General features: G+C 42.8%; 2 protein-coding genes across 3 annotated transcripts in view; one reads left to right on the top strand and one right to left on the bottom strand.

Moving 5' to 3' along the window:
- Nucleotides 1-4,800, top strand: part of ARSK (arylsulfatase family member K) — a 53,016-nt gene extending 48,216 nt beyond the window's left edge. For both annotated transcript variants that reach the window (XM_034773990.1, XM_034773992.1), the window contains 2 exons: nt 141-365; nt 466-4,800. In XM_034773990.1, the coding sequence (XP_034629881.1) occupies nt 141-365; nt 466-746 (506 nt within the window). In that variant the 3' untranslated portion in view covers nt 747-4,800. The remainder of the gene's footprint in view (nt 1-140; nt 366-465) is intronic.
- A 5,442-nt stretch (nt 4,801-10,242) lies between these two features.
- GPR150 (G protein-coupled receptor 150) lies at nt 10,243-11,888 on the bottom strand. Its single transcript, XM_034774839.1, has one exon. The coding sequence runs from the start codon at nt 11,866-11,868 to the stop codon at nt 10,408-10,410; it is 1,461 nt and encodes a 486-aa protein (XP_034630730.1). The 5' UTR covers nt 11,869-11,888; the 3' UTR covers nt 10,243-10,407.
- Between the last annotated feature and the right edge of the window lie 3,294 nt (nt 11,889-15,182).

Raw genomic sequence — 15,182 nt, forward strand, 5'->3', positions numbered from 1 at the left:
TTCTGTTTCCTATCAAGAAGCATAATTAGAAGGCACACTTTAACACAGTAGTATGGTCACTGTTCAGAAAACTAATAATTTAGTGTTTTGATTTAGAGTTAATTAAAAGAAGGCTTAACTATTTTTATATCTTTGTTCAGATATAGCTAGAATTCCTATCCCGCAGAATCTCAGTGGATATTCCTTGATACCATTGTTGGCTGAAATGGCAGAAGATGAAGTCTCATCCAGAAGGCTGCACCCCACATGGGTTCTGAGTGAATTTCATGGATGTAATGCGAATTCTTCCACCTATATGCTTCGAACTGACAAATGGAAATATATAGCATATTCAGATGGGCATTCAGTACCTCCTCAGCTCTTTGGTATACTAACCACGTTTCTTCACTAGATATTTTTAATGGTTCTGTTTTTACCAAATCATATCTTGGCAAATTGCGCTTAACTGGTTTTTGTTTGTTACAGATCTGTCTGCTGATCCAGATGAACTGACAAACATAGCCACAACATTTCCAGAAGTCTCACATTCCTTGGACAAAAAGCTTCGCTCCATAGTAAACTATCCAAGAATCTCTGCCTCTGTGCACAAGTACAACAAGAAGCAATTTATCAGCTGGAAACTAAGTTTGGGACAGAATTATTCCAATGTTATAGCTAATCTCAGATGGCATCAGGACTGGTTAAAAGAACCAAGAAAGTATAAAGATGCAATTCACAGGTGGCTCCAAATGAACACTAATGAATAAAGTAAGTGCAACAAGGGATTATTGACTGCCCTTATAGTAACAATTTCTATTAAATGAGCACAATGACCGCACTCAGGAAAGGAATATATGCAGTTGTAATTGCAATACTATATAATTCATAACATCACAATTTGTTTGCTAATTTAAGATAGCAATCCATGGAAATAAAGCTTACGCAAGCTTTTATATCCGTGTTAGCAAGTTAAATATGTTTGTTTCATAACTGACCACGATACCAAACCTAGCTCCCATCATGTAAAATTTCATATTTTTTAGGTGTTAATCAGCTTTTAAGGATACATGGGAAGGAAAGTACACATATATATGTATAAATTGCTTTGTATAAAATATTGTGTATTAAGAAAATACAGAATGTATTAGCCAATTAATATTTAAGCAACAAAATTCAAATGAGATTTTGCATGTGTAAGGACTAATTAAAAACTGAATAAAGACCTCAGGATTCAGTCCAGTGGGATACAGATTATAGTGAAATATCCTAGCACCCAGATAGATTTTAAAATAATAATGAAAAAGATTCTCCGACCCCACACCCACACCAGAAAGGATGTAGAGCATCAAAAAAGGGCAATAACTAGTTTTGGTCTGAACAAAAATTCTGAGGCTATGGTAGGTACCTGAATAGACATATAGCTGGGGGGCCTGAATAGACAACTAACTAACTCACTCTCTCTAAATATATATATACATATATGTATATATACACACAGGCATATAAAAATTAGAGACCTGTGGTTCTCTTTCCTCTCCTAATGAACTTCGATGGACAGTTTTCAACATCTGTTTCTGGGGCCTGCTATCCAGAATTCAACAATATGCAAACTTTGCATATAAATCACAGAGCAATAAATAGGCAAATATAAACACCAATTTTTCTCTATATGTGACAGGAAACTACAAAGCATGAAGACCAATGTTTGTGAGTAGACCCATTCATTAATCATCCACTGTATGCTGTGCACTGAATAAAATAGATATAGTCTGTCAGGAAATCTTACAGTCTAAGGTACCAATTCTCCATGCAAGTGGACACTTACACCTGTATGTATCTGAATGCAGAATCCAGGACTAAAAGATAAAAGGAAGGAGATGTGCTGCAATGGGAATCCCAAAGAAAAGCTTAACTTTGAAAATGTCAATATTTTTAAATCACTTCTAGTACACCTTACAGAAAATAATCAGTCTTACAAAGAAATGGAGCGTAGGTAGGAAAATTGACTGGCAACTCTAACCTACTCTGTTTTTTTAATGAAATACATAATTACACGAGCATTTCAATGTGCAGCTTATTCTTTAAGCTAATGTACATGCTGCTGCTATAGTAACTATTCACGATCACATTATGCTTCATTTTTAAGAGCTCTCGAATAGGAATCCATAATAAATATTGCAACACTAAAATTAAACTGGCAAAGATAAACATTAAAATACCATCTGCTTTCTGAGATTAAACATTGTACACCTATTCAGTAACTGAATCGAGAGACTGATTTACTAGATGTTTTAAGTGTGGTATTTTAAACTATAGTGTATCATGGTTTTACTCCCATAATACATTAAAGCAGATCTTACACATACCATTAGTATTTCCCCCTCAGTTTTTATTCTGAATCAAAGGTATACATTAATAGTGCAAATGAATCTCTGAGCAGTGCAGTGTAAGTTACAATTCTTGTTAAAAATTAGTAAAGGTTCAGATAGTGATAAAATCACTGTCAGCAAAACTGAAAAATATAAAAGGGATCAGATCTGAGGAATATATTGGAAACTGAGTATATGACTTGAGAAAAATATTCACACATGAATGTCTAGGACTGCTCAAGACTTCAAGAGCGAAGAGAATTACAGTGTTCAAAGATCTGGAAGAGGGCAGTATACTGTACAGTACATTCCAAAATAAGAATGATTACAAGCCTTTATTCCAGTGGTATCTCATTATGTATCATTTAAAGAAATTACATAGAAGGGAAAATTATGTAGTCTGAAGACTTTGTGGACACAGCAGTACCTTTCAAAGCTGGTGAGCCTGCTTCAAAATGTAGTTGTGGGTAGGTGTTCTGCTCACAAAGGGGCCAGTCTGTGGCACATTGTGTGCTACATGAGGGAATATGGCAACCTGTTTACTCCCTTGCACCAGCTTCCTGGATCATAGGTAGCAGCACAGAGGAGCCTTTGCAGGGCTGCCTCATCTCCATGTCATTGAGCAGGACTGGGCACAACAGGAGAGGGACAATAGGATGGGGTAGGGACTACCAATCTTCAGTGTGCAGGCTACCATAGCCCTAATACTAGGTACTTCCTCTGTGGATGAAAGGGAAACTAGGAGGCAGACTGTGACAGAGTCATCATGTGTCTGTTGGGTTATTCCTGGGACAGCATAATCATGCACTGCCCCTTGACTGTGGCAAACCCACAAATGAGTCCAAAAAAATTACTAAAGTTGAGCAACTTGCCCTCTCTTGCCATCCTAGTGCCCAACATCCTGATTTTCTTGTTTATTTATTTAAGAATCAAGGGCCAAGCAGTTTTAAGAAGGAACAAACACTTCGGGGGGGAGCGGGGGGGGGGGAATAGTGTTAAAGGAGTAAGGACAGAAATTAGGATAAAAAGGAAGGAAGATCAAAGGGGACAGATAAATAAATGAATACCTTAATCTTACAACAATAATCAGACCCTCCCTGAAATAATCATATTCCCTCTAGTAACTAATTATAATCAATATCCCTCAAAAATAATATAAAGGGCAGTGGGGGTACACGACCAGTGTCTACCTACCAGTCTCAGGCAGATGGAATGTACACACTGCCCTATGCATTGGAGCACTTTTGGAATGACCAAAGGAAGGTGAACTTGAAGTTACAGGGAAGTTGCAGGCCTGACCTTTGTTAGGAGCACTGTGGTGCTGACATACCCTTTCTGCTCCATGTAAGCCTTTGCTTGGCTCTGTATACACAGACCAGCTCTTAACTCACCTCAGGGGCCTTTATTAACTAGCTTTGAGAAGTGCACACATTATTCACAATTGTGGCATCCCATTGTGAGGCAGGCAGATCACTCACTGGGTTGAGCAAGTCCTTGTATTGATCAATTCTTAGTCTTCCCTCAGCTCCCAGTACAAGGGAGGCTAGAGTCTCCTCTCCCTCTGAACAGGGAGCTTGGTTGTGTCTCTACCCAAGGCTTTAAGTAGCCAATTGATTTCAGGAACAGGTAGTTAAGGGGGGACAGACACTCCCTAAGAAGCTGGAGGCTTTTGGTCAACTGGTTCATTTGGAGAAGAGGCAAATGGAGTTCTCCCTCCAACTCTGTAGAGAGCAACTGAGGGGCTGATTCTCCTGTTGCTGGAAGCTGACCCCTTGGCCCCAACTCTCTTGCTTTAAATATTCTGCCTCTCTGGTCAGTACAGACTTTTCAGGGCCTGCATTTGCTTATCCTGGTATGTCCATCTGTCCTTTGGCCCAGTAACGTCTCTTCATTCAAGCCTCTCAAGGGTAAGACAGCAATCCAAAAAGTGAGTCAAAAGAAATTTTATGCAGCAGAGCTACAATTTTGTGTTTTTCTCTATGAAAAAAACAAAAAAAGTTACACACACAAAAAATGAACACCACCAATCATTGTCTTAATGTCTTGTAATCTCTACATTTGTATGTTATCAACCAAGTACTATGTAAAAAATCCCAAAACACTTCTTATCATTGGTATGGTGTCTTCCTTCACCACATACTTATTCTAAAACTAAGGTTGCATATCTAGGAAGGGGGAGGGTTAGCTCAGTGGTTTGAGCATTGGCCTGCTAAACCTAGGGTTGTAAACTCAATCCCTGAGGGGGCCATTTAGGGATCTGGGGCAAAAATCTGTCTGGGGATTAGTCCTGCTTTGAGCAGGGGGTTGGACTTGATGACTTCATGAGGTCCCTTCCAACCCTGATATTCCATGATGTTTCTCTTGTAACTTTTTAAGAAATCAAAGTATTTGTTAAAACAAAACACAAAAGCAAATATGTTGGCTTCCATAAATAAATTATTTAATCTCCTTTGGGTATGAGCCTTCTTTCTGAAGCACTGGGAGGAGAAAAGGGAAGCACTTTAATACGCCCTCTCTCTTTACACTAGATACCCAGCATAAACTCTGCTTGTACAAAGTTAAACCAATTTAACTTCAAAATTGGTTACTTTAATAGTGTAAGCTATCTAACCATGTACACCATTTTCACATCAATGTTAAACATCCACACTACTATTCTTGCAGTCCAAGTCAAATTAATTTTGCAATTTAAGGAAAAAGTAAAGGACAAATTCTGTTCTTGGATCCACAGGCATATAAGTCCATCAGGTGAACATAAAAAACAACCATACTGGCTAAAACTAATGGTCCATCTAGCCAGTATCCCTATCTCCTGACTCTGGCTGGTGCCAGATGCTTCAGAGAGAATTAATAGAACAAGGTAATTTATCAAGTGATTCATCCCCTGTCATCCAGTCCCTCCTTTTGGTAGTCAGAAGTTTAGGGTCACCCCAGAGCATGAGGTTGCATCCCTGACCATCTTGCTAATAGCCATTGATGGACCTATCCTCCATGAATTTATCTAGCTCTTTTTTTAACCCTGTTATACTTTTGGCCTTCACAACATCCCATGGCAATGAGTTCCACAAGTAAACTGTGCATTATGTGAAAGTAGTACCCCCTTATCTTTGTTTTAAACCTACTGCCTATCAATTTCATTGGATGATCCCTAGTTCTTGAACAGTCCCAATCTTTTTAATTTCTCCTCATATGGAAGCTGTTCCCTATCTCTAATCATTTTCCCTACCCTTCTCTGCACCTTTTCCAATTCTAATATTCTTTTTTTGGATGGGATAACCAGAACTGTAAGCCATACTCAAGATGTGGGCATACCATGAATTTATATAGTGGCATTATAATATTTGCCTGTCTTATTATCTATCCCTTTCCTAATACTTCCTAACATTCTGTTAGTTTTTTGACTGCCACTGCACAGTGAGCAGATGTTTTCAGAGAAATATCCACAATGACTCCAAGATCTCTTTCTTGAGTGGTAACAGCTAATTTAGACCCCATCATTTTGTATGGATAGTTGGGATTATATTTTCCAACATACATTACTTTGCACTTATCAACATTGAATTTAACCTGCCATCTTCTCACCCAGATTAGTGAGACCTTTTGTAGCTCTTTGCAGTCAGATTTGGACTTACTATCTTGAGTCATTTGGCATCGTCTGTCACCTCACTGTTTATCCCTTTTTCCTGATCACTTATGAATATGTTGAACAGCACGGATCCTTGAGGGACCCTATTTACCTCTCTCCATTGTGAAAACTGACCATTTATTTCTACCCTTTGTTTCCTATCTTTTAACCAGTTACTGATCCATGAGTGGCCCTTCCCTCTTATCCAATGACCAATGTTCCCTTTAATTTTTTTCATCTGTGTGTGGAATGAATTTTATGTGCACCAATATCAAGGTAATGTGCGGATGTGTGTCACCAGTAGAAACAAAAAACCTAGATATAATATATATTTTTTAAAAGTTACCATAGGGATGATGACTCCAGCCAGGACAGGTTAAGTATTTTAGAACTCACTACTCAAAGAATTGAATTTAAGCATAAGAGAAATAAAAATTATGACATGCATAGACCAGTCAAAAAAAAAATAGCACTTTGAAAGAATAAAATTACAGAGAACATACGTGCATGTAGTAAGAACAACACTATAAGTATGTGTTGGAAGGTGAGTGTGAAAGACTGTGTATATATGTGAGAGACACAGAGGCAGTGTTACATGTGTGTGTCAGTGTGTGTGTGAGACAGTGTGTGTATGACACACACACACACACACCCCTCCCTCCGTGGCCCCGAGGCTGGGGCTGAGGGAGAGAGGCATCTTTCCCATCCCTGCCACATCCCCATCCAGAGCTGGGGGAGAGAGGCGCCTCTCCCATCCCCGCTGCAGCCCTGGCCAGAACTAGGGACAGGGGAAAGAGATGTCTCTCACATCCCTGCCACAACCCTGGCAGAAGTTGGGGAGAGAGGCTCCTCTCCCATCCCCACCTCAGCCCTGGCGGAACTGGGGATGGGGGAGAGAGGCATCTCTCCTGCCCCAGCCCTGCATGCCCTAAGCTCCCCCAAACCCCCATCACCTCACCCCACTGCTCCCACCCTCCACATTCTCCACACTCACCTGTGTGCGCACCTGGGCAGCTGGTGCGCGTCCCTTGATGGCCTTGTGAGCGCACCTTAGAGGGAACACAGTCCATGACTGCCTACTTTGTTTAACAGTCTTTGGTGAGGAACCTTGTCAAAGGCAATCTGAAAGTTCAATATACTACATTGACTGGATCACCCTTGTCCATATGCTTGTTGACTCTCAAAGAATTCTAATAGATTAGTGAGGCAGAATTTCCCGATACAAAAGGCATGTTGACTCTCCTGCAACATACCATGTTTATCTATGTCTGATAATTCTATTCTTACTATAGTTTCAATTTGCCTGGTACTGAAGTTAGGCTTACTGGCCTGTAATTGCTAGTAAGGTGGCAGAATTTCAAGGCTCAGTCATGATTCTGAAGTTGTGCTGAACATGGTTTAGTCCAGCCTACCCTCATAGTTAAATTGTTTACACTTTACAGCCCTGGTTCAACTTCACCGATAGTTAATACCCCTTTCCAACAGCAACTATGTTACCTAGTATAGACAACGCTTGTCCTAATGTGGTTCTGTAGAATCCTTTGTAACAGTTGGACTCCATCTACACAGTTTTCAAAATGTAATCACTTTTCTAGGGAGAACCATGTTTAAATGTAATTTTCTAGGAAGGAGTTAATCCAGTTTGAAATGGTACAGAGGGAACTTGTCCGGCAGGATCTATTATTATTACTAGTTATTTGTATCGCAGTAGCAGCTAGACACCTCACCTGAAATCAAGGCTCCAATGTACAAATGCATAGCAAGAGATGGTCCCTGCATGAAAAGACATACAATCCAAAGGGACAAAACAGACAACAGCAAACAGAAATACACAAAGGTACAGTGACTTGCTCAAAGTCACTTGGAAAGTTGGTGGCAGGGCCAGGAATAGAGCCCTCATCTTCTGAGTACCAGTCCAGTGCCCTATTCACTGGACCATGCTATTCTATGGTGCATTATGGAATTGCCTAGGAGGACCAAGTAACAGTTCTGTAGCAAAACCAATGAAACAGTGAACACGCAACTGGAATCCTAGCATACATTAGCCTTTCCCCCACTAGAACTTCCCACTGTGACTAACACCAGTGCAGCTCCACAGGTGAGAGCGCTCAAGTGTGGACAAACTGCCACTGTTTTTTTTTAAACAACTGCATAATTTATATTCTATCTCAGCAGTCTTAGACAAGTGTTAAAAGTGGCAGTTGGAACCTTGTCTATACTAATGCTCCCACCATCATTACCATCAACAGAGCTGTGTATAGTGGCCTCCTCGTGGCCAGGCATGGCATAGCAGCTCTCCTTCATTCTGGCACCCTCTGCCGAAAGTCATTGTGTTAGTCTCCTATAACCACCTTGCTCTTACCAAACTGTCTTCATGATCAGTTAAGCCTAGTTCTTCCTCCAGGAGCGCCAGGTAACACAATTAGCCTCTCGGGCCCACATAAATCCTTTCAGGGCCTGTGTGGGGTTCACACACCATTACACACCATTTATGTGGTAGCAATAGTATGAAGCTTTAGGAGGGAAACAAACTAGACACAGCCTAAACAAGTTAAAACTTGTGTTCAAAATTACCATCTTTTGACCCCAGCAGTATAGGAATGTGATTCTAAGGCCTCTCTACACTAGAATTCCAATGAATTTATGAGAACCAGTAACTATGTAGCTCCCAGTTGTAGCATCAAGTCCAATTATGGAATACTGTTCAGATTTCATCTACAGGAATCAAGTTGTCACTATATTACAGGACAACTCTTGTTATCCCTGGGTCTCAGAATTCTGTTGTAATTATAGTAAAGATGGAACCCAATACAGTTCTAACATGTTAGTAGTGTTGATGTATATACCATGATGTATATTGTGCCATATAATACACAATTCACATTCAACTCAGTAGTTTTACCTAGCTATCTGAAAACAGGATGTAGCCCTCTGTTTCACTTTATTTCTAGTGTGAACAGGGCCCAAAAGGGCATCTAAAAATATTCAATATTAGCCAAATCCTAAACAATAGGAGGAGGGAGCCAATTATCTCATTAAATGAGCTCTATGTTACTGTTCCTTAGGCAGGCATATAAAAATTTTAGAAGACCTTTGGCTTTTGCAAGGTGTGTTTTGTACATGTAGATTTCCATTACACTCTGCCCACACAGCCCACTGACTCAGTCTTCATTGCCGATTATTAACACATTCAGCAGCTCATCCTACAGAGTCCAGCCAGATTGAAACAAAATGGAACCATTACTTTTAAATTGTTTCTTTAAACAAAATGTCACTTCATATACTCATTGATTTTATTTACAAATGGGTTACCACTAAGTCCACAGAGTGCAACAAAAAGATTCAGAAGGATTTGTAAAGGTTACAAATATAGAGCTATTCATATGTACAACATTCAGTCAGTTTGCATAGCAACAGCAGTCCTGCTGATTTTTGCTCTCTTCTCCTGTAAAAAAAAAAAAAAAAAAAGACTGAAAACACAAAGGACAATGCTATGGTTAAGGACATTAAAATGGTTATGGTGCAGAACACCTCATAATACAGAGCCTCATCCTGGCTAGTTTTCAGGAGGCTTTCAGTTAAAGACTTTCTGAAATTCCTTCCTGTCTATATATATCTGTATATAATTGTAAAGTACTGGTGCTGGTTTGAAAACCCTAACTTTGAGCCCCAAATCCCTAAGGAACAAGGAGGCAGCTAGTTCAGTTGTAATAAAAATATTAAAGATGCAAAATACACAGTTCAGCTTCTATAAACCACATTACATCTAGTCATCACATGGCTACAAAGAGTGATGGAATGAGGCTTGTTCCCCCTGCTTGGTTAGGGGATTGAATTTCTGTCATCACATGAACACAGAGATCTATGTCTTGGGAGCATTTTAAACATGTAAGGAGCCTCTCACCAGAGGAGTTAACTTTAAACCCCATATTTGTCCTTATTCAAACTCTGGAAAAGAAAGAAGGGAAAGTTGGAGAGATGATTGAGAGGAAGGGTATGGGAGAGAGACAGGAAGAAGTGGCAGAAGATTAACTTGGCAGAAAAGTAATGGGAAGAGAGAAAGGCATGTGCAGGAGTGATGGGGGGTGTTGGTGAAGGACAGGCTGGGGTGATGGCCAGGCACTGGGCCAAGGAGGATGTTAAACCATATCAAGTATCAGGGGGTAGCCGAGTTAGTCTGTATCCACAAAAACAACAGAGTCCGGTGGCACCTTAGAGACACTTCTTCAGATGTTCTTTTCACTCCATGCATCTGAAGAAGTGGGTTTTTTTACCACGAAAGCTTATGCCCAAATAAATCTGTTAGTCTTTAAGGTGCCACTGGACTCCTTGTTGTTTTTAAACGATATCGTTCTCTGCCCTCGGTGGCCTGTTGCTTGCTCCTGCTGGTGGGTGCCTCTTGAGGGCTCTGTCCCCCACCCCCAGAAAGGCTGATTAGAAGCCGCTCTCACAGGCGGAGGTTTCCTCAGGCTCCCGGGGGCCTGAGCCAGGCGGCGGCACTGGAGTGCAGAACGCGGCGCGCTGCGCTCCGGGGGGTGGCCCGTCCTTCGGGCGGTGTCTGTGCGGGGCGCGGTGGTTCGGCCGGCGGCGGGGCTCCCCCTCGGGGCCAGGGCAGCAGCAGGTCGGGCCGGGTCCCGCACTGCAGAGGCTCCTCTGCAGACGGCGCGCCCAGGGCCGGTGGCTCTGGAAGAGCAGATAGGCGTAGGGGTTCAGCGCGCTGTTGGTTACCGCCACGATGCCGAGCGCGGCCCGCGCCTCCCGCAGCCCGGCCGGGGCCTCCCCGCCGGGCCCGAAGGCTATGCTGAGCTCCAGCACGAAGCGGGGCAGGCGACAGAGCGCGAACAGGGCGATCAGCACTAGCGTCAGCTGCAGCGTCTTGACCCGAGCCCGGGGCATGGGGCAGCTGGCGGCCGGCAGCCTCAGCAGCAGGGGTCGTGCGGCCGGCCGCCCCCGACGGCGGCCGCTGCCGTCTTCTCCCCGCGCCGCCGGCGGCTTCTCCTCCTGGGCGGCCCAGAGGGCGAGGAGGATGCGGCCGTAGGCCCAGCACAGCAAGCTGACGGGCGCCAAGAAGCCGGTGACGGCCCCGTACACGCCGTAGGCCTGGCCGTGCCAGCGCGGCAGCTGCTCGAAGATGCTGAGGCAGCGGCTGCCCCCGGGGCGGGAGGCGAGTCTGAAGACGAAGGCCTGGGGCAGGGCGAGCAGCAGCGCCAGCAGCCAGCCCAGCGCGGCCAGGGCCCGGGCGGGCAGCGGCGGGTCAGCCGGCCGCCTCACCACGTGGTGCCGCTCCATGGCGATGAGCACCAGCACGTTGGACGAGGCCAGGAGGCCGGAGCCCTGCAGTAGCTTAAGCAGGCGGCAGGCGGCGTCCCCCGCTGGCCAGGCGGCCCCCAACAGCTCCGCCGCCAGATGCAAGAGCAGGGCCAGCCCGCAGCCGTAGAGATCGGCCAGCGCCAGGTGGGCGATAAGGAAATCCATCTTCCGCCGCCGCCTGCCCCGGCCGCAGCAGCCACAGCAGCAGAGGCGATGCAGCACCAGGCAATTGCCCAGCAGCCCCAGCAGCAGGATGGCGGTCGCCGAGATCACCCGCACCTGCCGGCTCAGGGAAGGCCAGCGCCGGTCCCCGGGGGAGGAGGAGAGATTCAGGCTCCAGCCTGGCTGCAGGGCACTCGAGAGGTTGAGTACCGGGGAAAATCTGTCTAGGCTGAAAGGCTCTCCCATGGCTCCTCGCAGAGTCCCAGCAAATGGGGGGCTGGGGTCTTGTGCAGGGCAATCCCGGGCTCTCAGCGGCCCCGTCCCTGCACGCCTCCCGGCTCGACTCTGCTCTTTGGGATACAAACTTTCTTGGGAAGCAAGAAAAAGGATTGCGCTACTGATGAATGCGCTTCCCGGCGGCATATATAGGGGCTTTGCCTGTCATCTGGCACACAGAGAGGGTGGGCTGTGCATACACACCGCAGCTAACACGCCTATTATCTTCCCACCCAGCAACTATCTCCCCCACCCCCCGAACCAAACAGCCAATTTCTCCCATACCACCTACTTAGGAACGTCTTCCCCAACCAAGCAATTAGCTTCTCACCCCACCCTAACAAAGCAACGATAGTAACCCCAACAACACAGTCTCCCCACCCCCAGATCCAAGCGCAACCATCTCCCCGCATCCCTGCAGTTTAGCAACAATCTCAATTCCCAACACCTGAACCAAGCAACAGTACCTCCTCCCCTCCGATAATGAAACAGCTTTGGCCCTCACCCGGCCCATACAATACGCCCCCCGCCTGCATCTCCTCTCCAGCCCTTAACCAAAGTCTTTATTAACGTACCAGTGGTGAACAGATCCGTGCGCAGTCCAAAGTGCGCGCAACACACCTTCACGCTCTCGCTGCCCTGCATCACCCATTTCCACCTCTGAGGTCTGTGCTAAGAACTCCGCAGTAAGAAGAAAGGAATCTGGGACGGAGACAGCTCAGGCATCTGACCCGGGTCTTTAAACTACGGGGAAATTTCAAGTCTTTCATACCAGACAAAATAAAAGGATTCTCAGTCCTGGGCTGTATGTTGTTATTACACAGCCCTGAGCACATCGTAAACACGAGGAAGTGCTAAAGAAATCAGAAGTAAAGGGTAATGTGGCATCTTGTTTTAATCAAAACAAAATGACGCTAAAGCTGTTCCCGAGTCCCATTTAACAGAAAGCAGCCTGTTGAGCTTGCATTCTGTATGTAGTTAGTGTCGTTTCCTGATGAGATACTAATCATCACCACATTGTACTTCGATGGCAATGCTTTGTTCGGGCATCTTTCAAAATATTTTTTTTTTCAACAGCAGCTCCTCCCCTTGGTATGATATGAAATATTAACCTAGAAGAATAGGAAATTGAAAGATTTTATATAAATGACCTATTACTCATGTGAACTGGTTTGTGTTTTGATTCAAAGAACAAATCTCTCCCTTACACCCAATCTCTTTTAATAAAATTTCCACCAGATGGCACTTGGCTGCAGGGACGCCTCCATTCAACATAAGATAAAGTGACTCAGAAAATGCTAAAGAAAGGAGCCAAGTTCTTCATAAACTATTGAGAACAAATGAAATAACACAATCAGTTTAAAGTAAAGGGGGGAATAACCTTCCTCCTTTTGACTCAAAGTGTTTACTTAATCTAATTGATTATACTTAGCCTTTTAACTCTCAGAGATTAATCTAATTGCATCCTACAGGAGCTGGGAAATTGTGGGTTTGGGATGGATGTCCACCCTTTGATAACTAGATACTGCCTTAGGAAATGACGTCATTTTTTCAGCATGTATTTAGATTTTTATTGGTGCCCTGGTCCCATCCCCTGCATGCTATTCACAGAGATAGGTGTACATATTTTATAGTCTGAAAAATAGACCTAAAGCTCTTCAAAGATAGACACAGATAAACAACAGTTTGGGCCAAGAGGACATTTTTTTTTCATTCAGTCATGAGGTGCCATCCATTTTCTTTTCAAAATACATGAAAAGTAAAACTCTTGAATAAATAAGAATAGCACCACCATATTTGATCCAAATGGCTTCTATACTTACATTACCCACATGACTTTGATTCAAATTAACCTGATAGTCAAAGGACATAAAAGAATATTGTAGCTATGCTGCAGCTGAACACTGTAATCAAGGGTCCTATTGTATGTGGGCCACTGACTTCAAGGCCTGTTGAGGGCACTCCACCCATTGTCTATCACCCCTGGTGAGAGAAAGTGTTGGGTAATTCAGTTGTACAATACCCAACCAGGCGTCAGGTACAAACTGAACTTGGAAATAGGAACCTATCTAAGAACATTCTGCAAAGAGCAGGAAGGGGTCTGAACTGGATAAGCATCCCTATGTGAGAAAATGCTGTGAATTATCAATCATGGGAAGATCCAATCTGTCCCAGTCAGAGAGAAAGTTGTCCACTTGCTTCCTCTCAGGTGCAATTCAACTAATTAATTTTACTGACAGTAGCTTTGCTTCTGTTATTTCCTGTACATGTAGCATGTGGTTAATGAGACAGTTAAATGCTCTTCAGGTTTGGTGACTATTATAATTAAGGGGTACATTCATAGTTAACTCTGAAGCCCCTGGGAGGAAGGGGTTGTATAATTAACTATCTCCTCCTAGTTGGATGATAAATTATCTGTGAGCATATGACCTGTGAGAGGTTACTGCTACCTTTCTGTGCTGGGGAATTTATTACATGTACACCACTACACTACAGGGCACTAAATAATTTTCGAACATTTCAAATATATACTGTACCAGTAAAATGGTAAGAAGTTGATTTGGCTTTGTAAAATGTTTAGGTGTAATTAAAAATAACTCATTAGTAGATCAATACAAAGCTTATCAGATACATACATGGAAATAAAATGGCCTAGTATCAAGGAGTATTACCAATTATGGTAAAAGAGCTCACTAGTGTGCCAATTTTTAAAAGAACAGGGTTTGAAACCATTACTGTCAGGAGATTTCCCACAAGATCTGTATCTTAACAAGCAGGCTGGATTGATTTAAATAAAAGGAATTTAAAGCACCATTTTCAATCCTGATTAAAATCAGCAAGCAGGAAACTGTGACTAAAAACATGGATTTTAATAATGTTTTGCATTTTACTTTTTTCCTAAAGAAAGGTTGATTCTCATTAGTTGGTAACCATTAATTTAATGGTTGATTTGATTTGCAACTAAATATAGCTAAATTTGGTGCTTCTTTTTGCTAACTAGGAGTATACACTCTATACATATTTATTTAAACAGTTGTATAGCTTAACTTACATTTATTCAGATACTTAATTTTTGCATTTTTATTATATTAGAAAATGGTGAATGATGCATTTCCTATTTATTAGATGATTAATTTTTTATTTGTGATTTGTGTCAGGCTCTAGTCAATTAAAAATGCACAAAAACAGTATTTTAATATTTGAAAATTAAATAAAACTATCTTAAATGTGCTGGATACATAAGACTTTTTTATATATAAAAGTTTATCAATACATCTTTTGCTTTGAAAACTAACTGATTTATTAAACAATGGAGTATTACATGAAGTTAGTGAATTGAATGGATTATTTCTGATCACTATGGCCCTGGTCCACAGAGGTACTTTGACACTTAAGTCTTGAGTTTAGGTGCTTAAGTCCTAGTTTTAGGCTCCGCTGTGATTCACAAAACTACTGACAAA

Source organism: Trachemys scripta, chromosome 6 (assembly GCF_013100865.1).
Source record: "Trachemys scripta elegans isolate TJP31775 chromosome 6, CAS_Tse_1.0, whole genome shotgun sequence".
In the NCBI taxonomy this organism is placed as follows: Eukaryota; Metazoa; Chordata; order Testudines; family Emydidae; genus Trachemys; species Trachemys scripta.

What these genes read in the sequence shown, in the direction of transcription:
- GPR150 (XM_034774839.1), bottom strand. Translation starts at nt 11,868, where the DNA reads ATGCCGCCGGGAAGCGCATTCATCAGTAGCGCAATCCTTTTTCTTGCT.